Source organism: Canis aureus, chromosome 25, assembly GCF_053574225.1.
Source record: "Canis aureus isolate CA01 chromosome 25, VMU_Caureus_v.1.0, whole genome shotgun sequence".
NCBI classification, from domain to species: Eukaryota; Metazoa; Chordata; class Mammalia; order Carnivora; family Canidae; genus Canis; species Canis aureus.
The window spans coordinates 29,392,344-29,412,758 of record NC_135635.1 but is presented as its reverse complement, the minus strand read 5'-3'; the positions used below and the strand labels follow the sequence as shown (position 1 = coordinate 29,412,758).

General features: G+C 34.9%; 1 protein-coding gene across 8 annotated transcripts in view; it reads left to right on the top strand.

Annotated features, from left to right (window-relative positions):
• The window catches only part of PIK3C2G (phosphatidylinositol-4-phosphate 3-kinase catalytic subunit type 2 gamma), a 364,988-nt gene that overhangs the window by 150,614 nt on the left and 193,959 nt on the right, over positions 1 to 20,415 (top strand). For all 8 annotated transcript variants that reach the window (XR_013364236.1, XR_013364235.1, XM_077870889.1 and 5 more), the window contains 2 exons: positions 3,366 to 3,459; positions 6,664 to 6,758. Coding sequence is in view for 6 of the 8 variants with exons in the window: in XM_077870889.1 (XP_077727015.1) it covers positions 3,366 to 3,459; positions 6,664 to 6,758 (189 nt within the window). In the remaining 2 variants the exon portion in view is untranslated. The remainder of the gene's footprint in view (positions 1 to 3,365; positions 3,460 to 6,663; positions 6,759 to 20,415) is intronic.

Genomic DNA, 20,415 nt, shown 5'->3' with positions numbered 1-20,415 from the left:
GGGACACATTTCCCAGTAGCTTCTCTAGCACTGCCAACATCTCTCTTAATGTGGCCAACTCTTCCTAAAATAATCAAATGAAAGTTATATTTGGATATGCATTACTGTTGTTAGCTCTTAGTCACATCCCAGGATGTCATGTGGTTAGTCTCTTAGCAATTTCTCTTCCAATTTCTTCCTAACTTCATGCTAGAGTAGTGAATAAAAAGATACATTCCTTCCCATTAACATGTAAAAGTATTCTTCCCAGCATTTTCACATATTAATACAAATATATGATTTTTATTTGGGTCTGTACAGATGTAACTAGTGTTTATTCTCCTATTTCTGGAAGAGTCTGAAAAAAATACATCTTTCTTTTTCATTACCTTCAGATTTGTTTTTCACTCACCCTTTTGACTGAGAGGAAACAAATTTTAAAAACATAGGACTTATGTAAGTGGTATTTTTGAGTTAAATCTATTGCTACCAATGTAAATTATCTCAGAGGACAGGAAAAAATAAAATGGGCTCAATAATATGATTTTTCTCATTATTATCATCACGATCAATGCATTTTTATTAATGACCCACTATTTACAGAGCATGGTGCTAAATCCTAAGAACTACAAAAAAAAGGGAATAGAAGAATTCTTATCTTCCATTGATTTATTCACTAGCTGAGGAATGATGGCACATATATAAAAAAAAGATAAATTCTAATAAACACTAGCATATCCTAACTGTCCAATGGAATCAGCCAGTCAATGCTCTTGGAGTTCAGAGAAGAGATTAGTAAAGATTAGGATAGTCATCTTTAAGAGGATTTGAGCCATATTTTGAAGGAGAACTGGAACTTTAAGAAGAAAAGAGAAACTGTTCCAAGTAGGGGGGTTACAGTGTTGCCAAAGGTGACAATGCACAAGACATTTTCAGGGTAAAAATAACCAGTGAGCCCAAGCAGTTTATGCAGTATTACAATACTTCAGGGAAATTTATAAAGTATTATTACTATGAAAAATGTTGGTACCAGCATGAGATAATTGTGGCCCAGACTAGCTAGTTGCAGAAGAAACTAAAAACAGCCATTATGCTAGAGTACCATTAGGATAAAAAAGCCAACCAAACTTGGCAACTGATTAGGTATAAACATAAGAGACTACTAGGAACATATTATTCAGCTGTGCTTGTATCAGGGATTCAGAATGAATGAGCCTACTCTCAACTGAGTATGTACTGCAGAAGGCCACTGAGAAGGCTGTGATTAAACTCTATGGGGGGGGGGGGGGAGGCTACCAAGTAACTGGAATAGCTTCCCAGGGAAATCAGTCCTTGACTTTTGACTTTAAAGATGAATTGAATTTTGCCAGATGGGAAAGGGGGGTGGGAGGAGTTCAATGAAGAGGGCAAAAGAGGGGGGGAAATATGACTCAAAATTTTAGACCTACATGATTGGAGAAAGATAACACAGACCATAAGAGAAAAGTCTAGCAATATAGATGTTTTAAGTGGGAAAATATTTCATTTGAGACATTCTGCAAACATATATGTAGAGCCTATTCACCAATCTGCTGGCATCTGGGACGCATCCATGAACAAAACAGGCAAAAATATTCTGCTTTAATGGAGTTTATGTTCCAATATTTGGAAATAAATACATAATTAGAGATATAGTGTTCACCAAAGAGTTTTGTTTCATTGGGATGTTTCTATTTTTCTTCTTCTGTTTTCATTCATATCAGTAAGATAAAATAAGCACAAAAGAAAGCATGGATGACTAGTATCTGACTTAAGTCATCACTTCAGCAGCAAAATGCTCCAAGTAAGTATTCCTTCTAAGACTTCAGACTGTCCTCAAATTGACCTTGATGTCTACAGGCCCCAGACAAATGGTTTAGTAATTGAGAGCAGTAAATTAGAATCAATCACATTTAGTTAGGAGAAAGTAGTCTCAGTGTGCTAAGACAAGCTGACCTTCTAGCTTTGCATTTTTATTGCACCCTGTCTGCTCTCCACCTGCACTTGACGCTATGCTGGTATCTTCTGACCTTAGCAGTACTTTAGGACATGTGTCTGGACTACAGTTCTCACTAGGTCTTACTGCTAGATCATTCAAAGGGAGAAAATTATTGGAAAAGTATTTGCAGGTCGAGTGACTAACCGTGGAAGTGAAATTTTTGTTGCAATTAGAATGCTCACTTTAATTTAAGAAAAAATATGTAAAATATTATATTTAAGCATTGCATTTCAAACTGCTATCAAGGACAGTTGAGAGATACTAAGTAATACCAGTTTTCCTTGACACTGTAACTGCATTACGGTAACTGCATTAGTATTCATTTCACCCTTCAGTAACATGATATGCTGAAGAGACTGGACATTAAAGATTTTAAAGTTTCCTGACCTCCATAATATTGGGGGCCAATCTTTAGAGCTGTCACCTGATTGGTTGAAAATATTCATTTTGTTTCCATGCAAAAGGATTTTTGACTTTTGTTTATTTACTTCCTTGTTTTTCAATCGGTTACTATAAGTAGTTCCTTATATCAATTTTTTTTCTGAAAACTTGCTTATTTAAAATTAATTGTTCTTACCAAAGCCCCAGGTATATCTAATCATGTCAAAGCAGTATGTCAAAAGCATGTCAAAACAGTATGGTGCCAAAAGTTATCTCTAGGCACTTCCCAGAAGCTCGGGGATAATTGAATCTAATTCTTCTGATGAAACAAGATGATGGCAGCCTGAGGAACCCATCTGAGGATTAATTGTTTTGGGGATAGATATTCAAATGCTAAATACTTTCATAAATTTAGTTCAGTAACAAACATTTATTAATTGTCTAATGGGTGCTAAATCTTACAACAGACATGCAGTCCAAAAATGAATAAGGCACAGTTACCCTCAAGCCCTTCATATCCTAGTAAGGTTTAGTTTTATTAAATAATTTTTATTAGATTTCTGGTTTTTCATTAGAGCTGCCAAAACTCATTTAAATATATTATCTCCCATTTTTAATCATATAAATCATCAGGTCTCCAGCTGGTAATAACTTACTTAACAAATGCATGGCTAAATAATAAGCAAAGATTTTCATGCACTTTAGAAAATATTTTAGATATCATACAATCCTTTATAGACAAGGAAGCTGGCAGTTTCTGACTTAAACTCAAGTTTCCAAAATCTAGTTGAAAAGGCTTTTTATTGCAGTTTACATGAGAGTACGGAATGTGGGAAAATAATTAATTTGATGCTAATAATCATCTTAATTGATTGTGAGATTATGATATTAACTTATGTGCTGTGGGTACAATTCATCCTCTCCTGAAATTTTTCATGGATTATTCCATTCCATTAATAGCTTGATAGATATATTTACTTTGTATTAGTTTTCCAGATCAAGAAATACGTAAAGTGGCAGTTCGACAATTAGACAACCTCTTGAATGATGAACTACTGGAATATCTCCCACAGCTAGTTCAGGTAAGAACAGCAGAGTTGCCAAAGGATTCTCGGATTTTAACTAATAATCCTCTAAAAAGAGTTTCCAATAAGTCAACAGTAAACTATAGCTCATGTGTCAACATGGGTAACATAGACATTCTTTAGCCCAAACTGGTAGTTACAAAAAAGGTCTATAAAAGCTGAAATAGACAGTTAAAAAAAAAAAAACGCCAACAAAATAAAACTTTCACTTATTAGGGAGAAAAATAGAGATACTGGTGATAAAATATTTTCATCTAACTATGTAGAACAATTAAAAGTTAATCGAATGTTATAGAGAAAATAGTATTTTGCTAGGACAGCTCCTCGTATGTATTTTTTGCCTTTCCCTTAGAACATTCTGACATTGATCATAAATCTATAAAGTGGTTTTTTTATAAGATAATACCTGAATTCTGCCAATAAATACTGTTTTTAATCACAACATTAATTATCACAATTTTGAAGTAATTTTAGAAAATCATATAAATTTATATAGAAATATGAGCAAAAACTGATTTAGTCTGAATATTTTGAAATATAAATATTTGAAAAATAAACAATTATGCATCTTGCATATGACCACATAAATGACTGAATATTCAAACTACAAATAATATTTTTTCCTAAATTGATTATGTAATGAAGGCTGAATAGGTAGTTCTAGTATAGTGGTCTTTATGTTTTTTGTTTTATTTCTTAACTGCAGTGTTTTCTTATCTGAAAGATCAGGTTGTAATTACAAGCTATTTTAAATGTCAAGTGCCTCAGTTTTTGAACATTGAGAACTTTTTTTTTTTAAGATTCTATTTATTTGAGAGAGAGAGCACAAGTAGGGTGGAGGGAGAAGAGTTAGAGGGACAAGCAGACTCCCTGCTAAGCAGGGAACCCAACACGGGGCTTGATCCTAGGACCCTGAGATCATGATCTGAGCTAAAGTCAGCTACTTAACCACTTAGCCAACTGAGCTATCCAGGTGCCCTGAGGACTAGTTGGGGGGAACCCCTATCAATGACTGGAATACCATATTGCTTTGCATATGGAATATGCACTTCTCTGAAGGACTCCAAAAGCGAAAGCTGGTTCAGAAATAGCTATACCGTATAGGTACTTTTACCAATTTTTATCATTGTGATTTTTCTATACTTGCCAGAATAGTGTAGTAGAAGTAAAAAAAAATCAAACTTGTAGGAACACTGTTCATCTCATGGTTCATGAGTATTGGCAGCATGCTCTAACTAACCCAAATAAAAAAATTAAGTTATTACAAAACTTTATACATATTAAACCCAATTGGAAATAGCAGTCTGGAATAAATAAGCAATACAGTTGGCACCAGGAATATCACTGAGAGCCACATACCTGCAAATCCAAATTCATATGACAAGGTGCATACAGAATTCAACATAGCAAATCCACAGAAGTAAAATTAAGAAGTGCTACAACTACTCTCTAATTAAAAATGAAGATTATAAATGTTTTGAGATGGAAAGAAATGACTCAAAAATAAATAAAACTGGGAAGAATTTTCAAAACATTTATTATAGAATTTGCCTTTAAATTTCCATGGTCTCCCCTGACTTTAAAGCTTTAAACACATAAAAACTTTTGAAACACATAAAAAATCTACCTTACTGCTATTTTCTTGAAATATGTTATTTTGGTATGTATTATATTGTTAGAATTATGCAAGCTATATTAAATAAATAAGACAGGACTCTAAGACCATAACAAAAACAGAACATATTGTTCATAGCCAGAAAGTAATTAAGATCCAGATCCAGAGGTTACAGCAACCACAGGTCAACACCCTGTGGGTAGGTTCCAAGAACAGTTCCTAATAATGCAATGTGAGCCAGAAATATTGCCTGCCTCCCAGATGGTGAAGTAGGATTTAGGGGGAAATTGTACCAGAGCACAGAGTGATGCAGGGAATTTGGAAACAAGTGAAGCAATTTAAGAGCAACAAGTAGTTATTCAAGAAGAAATAATAGGTAAATCTAAAAAGAAAGCTAAAAAGACCAGCACGGAAGTAAATTCTAAGACATCTCTCTTGCTCATGTGCTCATATGATATGCTATTAGGGCATAAACACAACTTATGACCTAGTCAGCCCAGTATTAGCAAGTAAGTGAAAACAAGCCATGGTTGCAGTTTAAGACAACATACATTATGGTTTTTATACATTCATACAACATCAAGAGTTTATGCAAATTTGCTGAAATTATCTTTGGCACTCTTGTACCTTAGGAATTCATAAACTTTCCCATCCTTGAGTATGGTCCTCATATTGAGGTATTTCTTCAGTGTGTATGTGAATGCGTGTTGTGCCCACTTTTGTCTACTATCTGCTGTGGTATAAAACCTGGCTTAAACTCTGGGGGGGGAGGGGGCCTGTGTGTGTGACTTAAATGGTTATTGAGCAACTAAAGATAGAAGCTTTGCTTCTTAAACAGGGATGGAAATTTTTTTGAAGAGAGCCTGGTTTTCATTTTTAAACATATTCAGATTTCTGGGATGATGATGGAGCCCAGGTATGCTTGCTGACAGTGAAGCCCCTGCAGAGTACAGGGGGAGGTCTGAATTATGTCCATAAGGATATTAGTGGCTGCCATTGCTGTCTGTATTTTCCATTAGGTTGGGTACCTAGAAAATCTTAAAGAGCTGTTCATAGGGGAGATGAGGGAAAGGATTTGGAGAGGGGTGGTGGGTTAGGGTGGCAATAATCAGCTTTGAAACCTCTAAGTAAAGTTTCAAGTTCTGCCAGTTAATACTGATATATAAATTGATGATTTCAGTTAAGGCTTTGAACGTGCATTAATCTTATTTCCAAAAGAGGAGAAATATCTACTGTTTAATAGTGTCCTTTTTTATATCTAGGACACTAATCCTGATATTATGTATTTTTGTGTGTGCCAGGATTCTCCTCCTAGGCATGGTTGAACTCACCAACCATCTGCTCTTATTTATTATCCTATGATATTAAAGTATAAATAATAAAGAGACTACACAAATCCAAATTAATGATGTGTGTGTGCTTTGTTATTATATACCAGCTAATAAGGTTATCAGATATAATATTAACATTTTGTTAAAATGTTTATGCTGTTTTCCTTTGTCTTTTCATAAGCTACTTAAGCCTCTTTGTATTCTGCTAGAATTTTGTTACTGAGAAGAGTAAAGTAATTATATCTCTTACTTCAGGCTGTCAAGTTTGAATGGAACCTTGAAAGTCCTCTGGTCCAACTCCTATTGCACCGTTCATTGCAAAGCATCCAGATTGCCCATCGTCTTTACTGGTAAGATTAACTAAAATAGGATGGGATGCCTTTTTTTTATTGTCATCTTCTCGCTATGGGGCAGCTTTAGAAGAAGCAGGAGATTTCCTACCTTGTATTTGATATAAACCTCCACTTAAAATTCAGCCAAATCCAAGTCTTTGTTAAGGTTATTTTAATTTATGAGTATAATTTAACTGTCTTCATCTTCAAAGTCTTCCTTTTGTACAGTTGCTGCTGCTTAAATCCAATCAAAGTTTTATGTCCAGATGATACCTTTCCTATAGTTATATTATTTTTTTAAAAGAGAGCGAGAGAGTGCATATGCTCACATATGAATGGCAATATCTACTAGCTTCAATTGCTAGTGAAGAACTTTAATTAACAGGAAAAAAAAAGTCAGTCTCTTTTTTGAGTATGTTTTTCTGCTTCAAGAAATATGAGTAATGTTTCTTCCCATGAAAATAACTCAAGCATTTCATAGCAAGGTAGATATACAAGGAATTGTTAGGCACCAGTGTTTGTTTTGATGTTCATTTTCATTTCAAATGCCTAATATAAAGAGCAGAATATTTTCCTCTACCATGTTGGTGTAGGAAGACATCAGACACATGACTAGCACTGGGCCCTTCACTGAATGGACTCTTTCATCAAGATCTGAATGAGGACTTCTTCTCCTTAGTTTTTCAATCTGCTACCTTGCTGAGGGAACTTAAGTGGATACACCTGGTGGTCTGCTCTCACAGTAAAACTAGAAGTTACCAGGGCCCAGTTGTACACATGCAGACTTGTGACAGAAGGGGGCAGAAGAGGGCTTCTCAAACAGTCTATCAGGCTTGATGCCAAAGGAGAGCTGTGGAGGCTAAAGCAATTTCAGGAGATTGACCTAATCAGGTATTAGGCAATTGATATCACTGGTAAAGTCAAAACTGGACTGGAGAGAGAATGTAAGCAGAAGTCAGGGATTAACGTAAATCAAGAATTGAGGCCCAAAGAACAAGTTGTTGCAGCAGTATACGCCGGTCCTGAATGATGTAAGGCAATGGTATTTATGGCACAGCCTTTCCAAGATGGCATTGGTATTAAAGGATCTAATCCTATGAGCTTTAGTAAGCCACTCATAAAATTGAGATGATGCAAAATCTGCCCATGCATTTTCTACACATTCTATCCTAAAATTTTCTTATGTAGAATTTTGGGGCAATTTCTCAAATCAGGGACTACTCTAAATAAAGCAAGATAATGTGAAAATTTTACATTATGTGATTTGAGGTCACACATGTCCCTCTCATCCTTTTTGTTTTGCTTTGTTTTTTTGCTTTTTTGAAAGAGAACTTTTTATTATTTTTATGTATAGAAAATTCAACAGTGTCCCCTCAGCCCAGTTTGGTGGCCAGTTCTTTAGCCTTTGCCTTCTTCAGCTTGGTGATGTGAGCCACTGACTTCAGATCCAGGTGTTGCTTCCCCAATGGAAGTGGATCTCATCATATCTGTCATTATAATTGGTCCCAATGGGTCTCACCAGCTTAGCCAGAGTTCCTTTGTCTTCCAAGTTAACCTGTGTAAAGGCAACAATGGCACAGGTCTTCCTTTGGACCAGATGCCCATCCTGGCCTCCTTCTCATACTTTCTCCTAAATATGCCTCACCTGATGCCTGAAATTCTGTCATCAGTGAATCAGAACTTTAGGTTAAGTGTTGCTTTCTCCCAGAATATTTTTTCTAATGTGGAAATATATATATTCAGAACATAATGCTTATGATGAATTAGATGATCATTTGCATATCTATGTGACAAACATTGAGATACTAGACACTGTTGAACTATTGAGGAGAAATAGAATAGTCCTCACCTAAACAACAGCTAGCATCCAGGCAGCAGGAAAGAGCCCACTGGCTATGCAAAGGAGAAAACTGACAACAAATCCTGTCCACTTTACAATGATCCACCCCAAATATAACTACAAGGTAGAGGGGCGAGGCTGGTCATCAAATAGATAAATATGCCTAACATGCACTCCCAATATGCCATAGTTATGCACAGATGAAGGTGTACAAATGAATACACAAAGGAGGTAAATGCTCTCTCCGCTTTGAGATCTGAAACACTCTCTAAAGAAAGAGTAAAGAGCTGTACTTCAGGGAGTTATCACAGTGTAACAGAGCATGCATAATACAGAATCAATAGAAGGTTTAAAGCCTCAATCCTTTACCTTCTAGAATCATTACATTATTACTCACCTTTTACCTTTACAATATAACGAGTAATAAATTATTGCTTCACTCTTTTATAAAGGAAAGATATGTTTCGCTGTCATTTGATATTGATCTCTTATAATCATCTTTCTTGTTATTGTTCTCAGAAAAGCATACATAAGATAAAATCCCTACAATAAGCGATTTGCTATCAGTAGCTAGCTATTCTCTAATTCAACCAACCTGAAAAAAGTGATGGATATTTTTAAGGAATTTTACATTTTATGCAATAACCTGTAAAATCTATTAGTTTTCTAGTTTAAGGCACATAGGGGAACAGCTAGGTTTTTTTCTGTTTTATTTCTATTTTATGTAATAAGGATTTTATATAGTTCTTTTCATAAAAGTATTTTTAAACAATGCATTTTATATTATTTTATATTGTTTGTATTATTACTTTTATTAAAAACACATGAAATACACTTTTATTAAATAGAATCTTACAATCTTATACAAAGTTTTACCTCAAACTGATTCAAAAGCCAGGAACAAAACTCCACCTTAAATTTATCCCTAATTTAAATTATTTCCTCTTCAAATTCCTCTATTTTGTTAAAAAAATTAAACAGTTATAAATATGAACATTTTGTGCATACATACTGACCTCAAATGTTGGAACTTGTACCAGATCTGGCCTTTGGAAACTAAACTTTCTAATCCACTCTCCAGCAATTTTTCATTACAACAGCCACATGCAATTGTATCACTGCTTCCTTAGATAGGAATCTGATGTTCCTATAATAAGATCAGTCTTCTGTCATAGTTTATGCTAGATATTTGGGCAAAGGCCTTGAAAAACAGCATTATACTGCTTAATTTTCATTGTTTCTCAGTCAGACTACTTTATTTTAGCCCAGACTACTTTACTTTAGCCCTTCAACAAAAAGGAAATCTATTCTTCCTTAATATGACCTTAATCTTAGTAATTATCTTTGTCTTTTAATAATATTTGAATTTGGCTTCCAAAATAAACAAACTAATAAATACCCATATACTAATAAATACCCATATAGTTACCCATATAGTCTTAGGAATCAACTGCTATAGCATTTTCTTTTTCACCCAGAAAGGGATTTCAACAAGTTAAGTGATTCATCCAATGACAGTCATTTAGCTAGCTAAAGAATTGAGATTAAAATATTTTTTTCATGACAGCTCATGCCCAATTCAGGTCTCTTTCCAATTCAACACCTACTTTTAAGTAAGTACAACTTGAAGAATTCATAAAATTTTTGTTTTTCTATCAATAATAAGAAACTAATTCAAGTACACTAATGTGGTGGCTTTTCCTTAACGCGAATGCAAAACTAACGAGGAAACAGTATCCCAAATTGAGATCTTTATATCTAATACTCAAAGTTTTTGCCATTAGGTGTTGGCATAACCCACAAGTTCTGTCAATTATAATATTAATTAATAGGCATGTGTAAGAAGTTCCAAAAAAATTGCGTACTTGAAGGAGTTTTGAAGAGAAGAGTGGGTTTTTCTTAGAATTTTTCTTTTGTAGCTTCTGATTCGTACCTAAAACACTAAATTTGTTCTCTTAGTTTTACTATCAAACCATGAGTGATAAGAAAACAATTCCTAAGTAATTTGTTTAGTAGACTAGGTTTGTATTATCTTTTAATACTTATTATATAAAACCAAGACTTTATATTATATAAAACCAAGACTCAGTTTTCTCCAAAACACTATTTAATTAAGCCAGCAATATGCTAATGAAATTCAAGTCAACCCATTTCATGAAGTTAAATGAGTTAGAAAATAAATTCCTGTAGTCCCGGCCAGAACTTGGCAACAATAAAAATGTAAGCAAAATCCATCTTTGGTTCCCTTCTAAGTGAAAATACCCAGGAAGCAATTGGATACAGAAACCTAAAGAACAGAAGAAACATCTGGACTGGTAACAGAATGGGAATGTATCAGCATATTGATGGTACTTGCCAGGCTTCCATCTTATTTTTAAAAAGAGAGAAAACCAGAGCATCATGTCAAAAGTATTTTTGGATGCCAGGTCTAGAAGGAGCACATACCACTTTTGCCTACATTCTGTAGGTCAAAAGTCAGTAACAAGACCCCATCTACATGCAAGGGAAAATAGGAAAGAGGAGCAGGTGTATATCTATATACAGAAGCAAAATGCTGTTTGATCTGGTAAATCCACAGCAGTGTCTGCCACAGAGGTAAAGCAGTGTAAATGACTCAAGAAATTTGACCATCAAGTTGCAGAGAAAGAGGACATGGAAGGAAAACCAGTACCCACTCTCACATATATTAGTTGACTTTCTTTTTAAAGACTAATATTGATCTCAATAGACAAAAAAAGACTATTGCCTAACTACTTGAATAGAGTCATTTTGGCAGATACCCTTTAAAAATGTCTTTTGTCTAACAATTCTGTAAGTATGTCCAAGAGATTTAACTTATAGGTATATTTTTAAACTGTTTTACCTAGATGGCTCATTATTAAGCTATTTATGTAGCTATGGTGGACAACTGGTATCTCGTCCCAAGAGGTCCAAAACTGAATTAAATATCTCTACCCTCTCCTTAATTCTCTCTCCTTTTTTTTTTTTTTTTAAGGATTTTATTTACTTGAGAGAGATTGAGCCAGAGAGAGAGAGAGAAAATAAGTAGGGAGGGGCAGAGTGAGAAGGAGAAGCAGACTCCCCACTGAGCAGGGAGCCCAAACTGGAGCTTGATTCTGGGACTTCAGGATCATGACCTGAGCTGAAGGTAGACACAACTGAGCCACCCAGGGGCGCCTCTCCTTCTCTTTCAATCCTTGCCCTCACCATGTCTAAACCTCCTTTTTTATATGCAATATCCTGGTTAACTGCCACTACCAAGATATCCAACACAGAAAATCTGGAAAGCATTATTCTTACCCAACAACCTTCCTCATTCAATCAGTCCTTCAGACCTGACCAATGCTTCTCATAAATATGTCTTAAATTTGTCCCTTTTCTATTTCCAGGGCTAGCACCTTACTTCAAGCCTTCAGTATTTCCTACTTGGATGATTACAACAGCTTTCTATTTTTTTTTTATTTTTGTTGTGTTTTGTTGTTGTTGTTTTCACTTCATTTCTTACCTACCTTCAGCCCGTACATCCTCCACACTGCTCTTGATATAATCTTTATGTAATACAATTTGATCCCTAACTCGTAAAGTAGGTTTTAGTTCCAAGGTAACCCCCAGCTGGCTAGCAAATTCCACAACTCCAATCAGCTCTTTTTTGTGGATAGAGTATAAAATTTTTAGATGTTGAAAAAAAATCAATTCTCCCTTAATATGACCTTGCAATAGATTTTTATGATTTCAACTATACCTGCTTCCCATCTCCATTGTGTGTAACTTTCCACATCCAAACATACTGTTTTCTATTCTCAAGTAGTTATTCAAATTTCTAGAGATCTTTGATGCCCTGATGGCTTTGTACATCATATTTCTGTCTTCTTGAAATGCAGTTGCCGTGTTGTTTGCACAGAGTCCTTTAGGACCCAGTTCAAAATTTTTCCTCTTTGAAGATGTCTCAGCCGTTGTACACACTGCTGATACAGTTCTTAGCATATTACATAATTTGTTTACTTCACTATTTACCTTTTCCTTAACATTCTTCGGACTGTAAGTAATGAAAATTCTGATTTAACTGTCTTAGATTATATGAAAAATAATCTCACGTAACAAGAAGTCCATTAGTAAAGTGGTTCCAGAGGTTTTTTTTTTTTTTTTTTTTTTTTTTTTTAATAGCAGCTCACCAATTTTCTCATAAACCCAGTTTCTGTGCATCTTTTTGCTCTGCTATCAGTGTGTTTACTTACTCTTAGTCCAGTTTACATCATGGTTACAAGGAGACTGCCACATGTTCTATCACATTCATACATATGACACCATGTAGCAAAAGAAAAGGGACTGATCCTTCTTCGACAAGAAAAATTTTCTTATAAACTTCATTAGAATGATAAGATAACTTCCTTTATCATTTGTCAGAATTGGGTCTTGTATTATCCTGAGCCAATCACCTGATCAGATGGCAATTACGTGAACTGACTTACTTAATTGGCTTAGAATGGTTAGAATATACCCCTAAACTGGTCATCTTCCCTGAAGCTTTTGATATCTTAACAAAATCTGATTCTTTCTTCAGTTGTGAAGGGGAGACTAGATTTAGTTATAGATAAAACCCTATGTCCCCTTTCTAGATTGTGAGGCCCTCTCTTAATCATCCATCCTTAACACAGAACATTGCAGCTAGCACATATAATTAGTATTCAATAAATAAATACCTGTTGAATTAATTAAAATAATTATACCACATACATTTATACTGCCTATAGGTTAACTTATCTTGACTATTGTACTTAAAACAGCAGACAATCAAGTCATATTATACTGAACAAGCCATATTATACTGAAGTCATTACATTAAATATATAAGTTCCCATTGGTACTCTAATAATCACTTTTACTTTTAAAAAAAATAGAACTCCCTAGCTCTCTGCAATCAGGGAAAGTTGAGTTAAATGACTTGCAGATAAATATGATTCTCTGGAATAAAAGTTTTTGAAGAGCTATCAGTTGTTATCAATGATTGGGTCTACAGAATGAGGTGCTTAAACTTAACTCTGCTGTTTCTTAAAACCCTGATTAAAAATAAAAGGCTATAGAGGTGCCCTGGTGGCTCAGTTTGTTAAGCGTCTGACTTCAGGTTAGGTCATGATCTCAAGGACCTGGGATTGCGCTCCACATTGAGTTCCATGCTCAGTGGTGAGTTAGCTTGTCCCTCTGCATCTCCCCCTGCTTATCCTCTCTCTTTCAAAAAATAAATAAACAAAATCTTTTTTAAAAAATGAATAAAAGACTGTACCTAGTAATTTGACAAGAAGTGTTTTATGGGGAAATCTTAAGTGATAGTAAGCAGCTACTTACTATCTTTTAAAATATAATTTTCTAAGGAATGCCTGCATGGCTCAGTAGTTGAGTGTCTGCCTTCGGCTCCGGGTGTGATCCTGGGGTCCCGGGATCAAGTCCCACATCGAGCTCCTTGCATGGAGCCTGCTTCTCCCTCTACCTGTGTCTCTGCTTCTCTCTCTCTCTCTCTCTCTCTCTCTGTCTCATGAATAAATAAATAAAATCCTTAAAAAAATCTCTATTTTAAAATATAATTTTCTATGTTAAAACTAGGAGTTTTGGGGAATTACTGAGCAGTTTCTGATTTTTGCTGGCTCCTATCCTATTTTTTTGGTTGTTTAGATTTGTTTGTTTTGGACTGTGAAGATTGACACTTTTTTAAAAGATATTTATTTATTTATTTATTTATTTATTTATTCATTCATTCATTCATTCATTCATTCATTCATGAGAGACACAGAGAAAGAGGCAGAGAAAGAGGCAGAGGGGGAAGCAGGCTCCTCCCAGTGAGCCCGATGTGGGACTCGATCCCTGAACCCCCCAGGATCATGACCTGAGCTAAAGGCAGACAACTCAACAACTGTGCCACCCAGGCTCTCAGAAGATTGGTAAGTAAGTCCTTTATTTTCAGGCTCAAATTTACTTTCTCTGTTTGCCCATCAAAACATCACTCTTTGAAAAGGTTGAATGGAGGTTTTTCTTGCTTTTGTTCTAACTCAGTTTTCTATTTCATTTGTATTACTGTAGTTACAATAGAAAGTTACTTTGCTGTTCTTTAAAGAACTTCATATGTGTTGCTTTTATTGCAGCAAAATCCAGCCTTGGATTTCAAATCAAATACTTGTCATGTTTAATAACTCAGAATTCTTGTTTTTGTTTTGGCATGTGTGATTCAGTTTTGACCAATGACAAGTGAACAGCTTGCACAAATAATTCTAGTCTTTTCTAGAGTTGACAGTCTGCCTGAAACACTAACCACTCTTGACAGATATGCCACATAATTGTCTCTTGCTTGGGTTTAGTCATCTGAAATTGTTAAAGGGAAGAGCCCTATTGTACATGTCACTTTCCTTTTTAAATTAGGCCATTGTACACTTAATGTTTTCTAGGTTGTTATAAATGTCCTTAATTTACCAAAAGGGTGGAACTTTTATTATTTTCTTCCAAGTAAAATTTATTCTCTCTTAGAGAGACTGCTGCAAACTGTTGACATGAATTGATTGATGATTCTGAAAATCTCACAAGACTTAATCTAGAGCTTCAGTAATTAAATGTTGTGGGAATAATTGCACAAGTAGACCAGTGGACTTCAGTGAGCAGATAACAGGGAAGTGCATAAGTATATTAAGGAAAAGAATATTATGTTAATCATCCATTCTTTTATTCATCTGTTCTCTAAGTTTTTATTTAGTGCCTATTATATACATAATTTATAGCTCTTTAAGAAAGGGATAGAAAATATAAACAAATGATTGCACATTTCTCTTTTCTCTTTCTTCTACCCAGGATTCTCTTTTCTCTTTCCTCTACCCAGGATTCTTAGCAGTGATTATCTCGAAGAAGTCATTTGTTGTTTCTGAACATACACTACAGTTAGGACCAGTTGGTATTCCAGCCTCTGGATAACACTATATCCACCAGTTTTGGTGTTTTATATGGAGGTAACTAGTGATACCAGCTATGACACATCAAGCTTTTTGGTTCTGGGTGGTTAACTTAAAATTTCTCAGCCTCCATTTTCTTATTTGTAAAACTAGAATAAAATACTTACCAAAAGTACTTAGCATGAGACCTGACACCTATAGCTACTCAGTACATTCACATTGAATAAACCAATAATTGGAAGAATTGAAATTTTTTTGAAGGATAAGTGACATAAAATTATGCAATATGCCTTGTACTGCTCCTAGCCTTAACAAATATTTCTTCTTATCTTCTTTTTTTAATCAAATGATAACACTTCATTTGTTGGAGTATAGTTTAGGAACATTTTAATTAGCACTCCCAACTGAAGTATGTTATCAGATAAGTGGGCATAAATCTACAATTCTGTGATCTAATTCGTGCACATTTTGTCTAAGTGTAAATGGGAAAACCATGTAATTGGGAAAAGTTCTGGGACACTTCTAGTATTTCTCACCATCCCACATCTTGCCACTATTCTGGACAGTTTCATTTCTACTTGGATGATTCAGCTAAAAAAATGCCTCAAGATCTCTTCACATCCTATTTTACCAATAAATTTTAGCTTGTTCACACTTCAGCAACCACTTTCCTTGGCTACATATTAAATCTTTTCATCACTAGGAATAGCTCTTTATCCAAAGTTTTAAACTCAGAAATATAATATATTAGCCCTATCACATTTTGACTTTATTGTGTATACTAAACCTGGAGTTCACTGCCAGTAGACACTTGACTCCTAATGTCTGTCTTTCTTGAGAATCATGCAGCCACACAGACTATGACTTACTTTCCTAGCAATTTTCTTAACTATTGATTTACATATCTGTTAATTTCTTCTGTCTCCCTCTGTATCTACCAAGTCACTTATAAAATGTCTCATGAGTTAGTACTACCCTCTCCATCTCCACTAAACTCTTAACTCAGGACATTCTGATTTCCTGATTAATACTACTGTTGTTTATTATTTCATCTACCCAATTCAATGGTTTTGCAATGCTCATAAGATAAAGACCAGGGGTGCCTGGGTGGCTCAGTTGGTTAAGCATCTGTTTTCAGCTCAGGTCATGATATCAGGGTTTTGGGATGAAGGCCTGCTCCAGGCTCCCTGCTCAGCAGGGAATCTGCTTCTCCCTCTCCTCCCCAGCACTTGTTCTCTCTCTCTCTCTCTCTCTCTAGTAACGAAAATCTTTTAAAACATAAAAAATAAAAATACATTTAAAAATTTAAAAACATAAAGATCAAATTCGTTACTCTTGTTCTATATAGAATATCCAACAAAATAAATTTTATTACCAGTGTCAGAAAAACTTATATTTCTCCGAAGCAACCAGTTTGTTTTCAACATATGAAAATGTTGGTTTTCTTAACTTGCAGGGTAATAAGTACCAGTTTAGGGTCTAGGGTTTACCTGAATGCAAACCCTGATTCTGCTATTTACTTTCCACAAGGTACTTAGCTTTTTAAAATTTTTTAAAAGTTTTTATTTTATTAATTTGAGAGAGAGAGAGACAGAGACAGAGAGAGAGAGCAGAAGCAGGGAGAGTGGCAGGCAGAGGGAGAGGAAGAAGCAGGCTCCCTGCTGAGCAGGAAGCCCAATGTGGGGTTCAATCCCAGGACCCTGAGATCATGACCAGAGCCGAAGGCAGACGCTTAACTAACTGAGCCACCCAAACACTCCAGTACTTAACTTTTATAAGACCAATTTTTGTCAGTCATTTAAAAGAAGATAATAGGGATGCCTGGGTGGCTGAGCAGTTGAGCATCTGTCTTCGGCTCAGGGCGTGATCTCCCCTGGGTCAGGGATAGAGTCCCACATCAGGCTCCCTGACAGGAGCCTGCTTCTCCCTCTGCCTATGTCTGCCTCTCTCTCTGTATCTCTCATGAATAAACAAATAAAATATTTTTTTAAAAAGAAGATAATAATAATATTCACTTTCACAGCATCGTTTTGAGAATTTGGGACCATAGAGTTGGACAGCCTTATGACACAGAATCCAACCAGGTGTCAGGCTTGCAGTTGCAAGTTGTGGTCCTATCTCATAGGAAGAATTTATTCATTTAACAAATGTTATTAAGCACCTTCCATGAGTAAAATCATGTTGTGGTCTTCAAGGATACAGCAATGGATAAAACATACAAAAATCCCTACCCTTCTTTATATAGCTTTTTTTTTTTTAAGATTTTATTTATTTATGCATAAGAGACACAGAAAGAGAGGCAGAGACACAGGCAGAGGGAGAAGCAGGCTCCACGCAGGGAGCCTGACGTGGGACTTGATCTTGGGACTCCAGGATCATGGCCCGGGAAGAAGGCAGGAGCTAAACTGCTGAGCCACCCAGGGATTCCCCCCTTATATAGCTTTTAAGAGAAATAAGATATATATTCATAAGATATTGATAAAAGCTAGGGAGAAAAATGAAACAATTAAGATATATAAGGAATATGAGGGTTAAGGAAGTGTAATTTTAAGATGGAGTAGCAAGGAATGGCCTTATTAAAATGGTGGCATTAAGAAAAAGGCCTCAATGAAGTAAGAGAATGAATGGCTAGGTGTCTAAGGAAGAGAATATGAGGAAGAGGAAATAGCATATGCAAGGCACTGAGGTATGTTAGAGAGAAAGCAGTGTAGCTTTCTGAGCCTACAGTGAGACCAGTATAACCTGAACAAGGGGAAAAATAATAGGAAATGAAGTCAGAGGGAAAGGGGGAAAGGTGAGGACAGGTTATATAAAAATTTCTATGCCATTATTAGAATATTGGCTTTAATTTGACTAAAACAGGAAGTCATTAGAAGGTTCTAGAAGATAAAAGACACGATTTGGTTTATATTTTAAAAGAATCACTCTGGCTGTTGTGTTAAGGATCAGTTGTCAGAAACAAGAAAATCAGTTAGGAGGCTAATGCAATAATCCAGATGAAAGAGTATAGTGGCTCAGATCAGGGTATAGTAGTAGAAGGAGTGAAAAATCATTATATTCTCGGTTTATTTATAAACATAAAGTGAACAGAATTGTATGATGGATTGGCTGAAGGGCATAAGAGAAACAATTAAATAATGATACCAAAATTGTTGCCTGAAAGGTTAGATTTTTAAGAGAGCATGTTCTAAGGGTAGGAAAAAAATACAGAGAGATCAAGTTGGACTATTAAAATCTGAAAGAACTACTGAACAGCTTTATCTGAACTAAACATAAAAATGAAGCAATCATCATATCAGTGAAAGATACAGTTTAAAGGTATAAGAGTAGGTGATACTGTGGAAGAGTCAAAACAGATACAAAGGCAAAGAAGTCCAAATATATGGTGGTAAAGCCAACATTTAAAAGCCAAAGAGATAAGGCAGAAACAAAAGAAGACTAAAAAGAAGGAGTTGGAGATGTAAAAGATGAACCAAATAAGTATTGAATCCTACAAGACTAAAGAAAGTATAAAAGCAAAAGTGATATGATTAATTGTGTCAAATGTTACTAATAGGTCAAGTAATTAGGGCAAGAATCTATGTGAATCAGAAATTCTCTTAAGTTTAGTGGTCACAGAGCCAGAAGGAAAGCCCTTTAAATACTTTAAGATTCAGAGAAATACAAGACTTATTTGAGTGACATAGCAGCATGCAGGAGGGTGGGGAGATAGGAGGGCAGGAATGAGGTCTGGAGACAGATATGAGGGGATATAGCAGAATGTTAATGTCAGTCTGAAAAATTATGCAATTTCTAATATGACTCTAAGGAACATGGGTTAAAAGATTCCCTCAGTTGGAAAGCATTGACCTAGAAAAACCAAAATAGGTCTCAACGGTCAGCATCCCACCCAGAAACCACTCTGGTGGCTAGGAAACCTAATCAAGCAGAGAAAACAACACAAAAATTGCTCAGAAAGGTATTTCGAAGATCATTTGGGATAGCATGTTTGCTTTTTTTAATGACAAAGCATTTTTATTTTTTTATTATAAATATGTTCAAACATCTATAAAAATAGAGAAGATAGTACCATGACCACATACCCCCTTATAGACACATACTGTCAACAAGTTTCAAACAATTATCAAAGTTTTGGTACATTTGAGAAAGTGTCATTTATTTCTTAGATTTATAATTAGGTACAGAAATATTTGAGAGAATTAAACTATAGTATTTATTATTATATTTGTATGTATGCTATCTTAGTTTTTTTTAATATTTAAGAGAATTTGGCCTTTAAAATAATAGATTAACCAAATAATTAAATAGGCTTGTGATTTTAAGTTGAAATGGCACTGCATTTATAAGTCATGTGAAATAGTTAAGTAAATAGTATATTGCATTTATATTTACAGTACTATGTACCACATATAATAAAGAATTTTTTTCTGTCAGGACAGACCACTAAATAACTTAAAAAGATAGTTGAATATACTAAATTTATAAATGAAGTTCAAAATATTTAAGAGCATTAGAATTCTAACTGAGAAAACAGTAATTAAAGACCGTCCCTCCTTGAAAGCCATTTTTGAAATTTAGTACAATTATAGAGTATAAGATATGTAAATTAAACTTAAAAGTTTAAGGAAATTTGTGTTTTTTAAATTTAAAAGTTAATAAAGTGAATGTTACTTTTTAAAGCCAAAATAATTTTTGAAATATCTTTTCTAGGCTCAAAGTGTTTAAAAACACCAGAAGACTAGTAGTGTTAAGAACAGTGGTTGGCACATAGTAAACATTCAGTACATATCATTGCTTCCCTTTGGCTGCTTACATGCTTGGCGTCAAAAATTTAGCTGACCTCTAACACAACCTTGTAGAATGAATTCTGAATACTCACCTGTCTCCTGGGTTCGCCTTTCCAGTC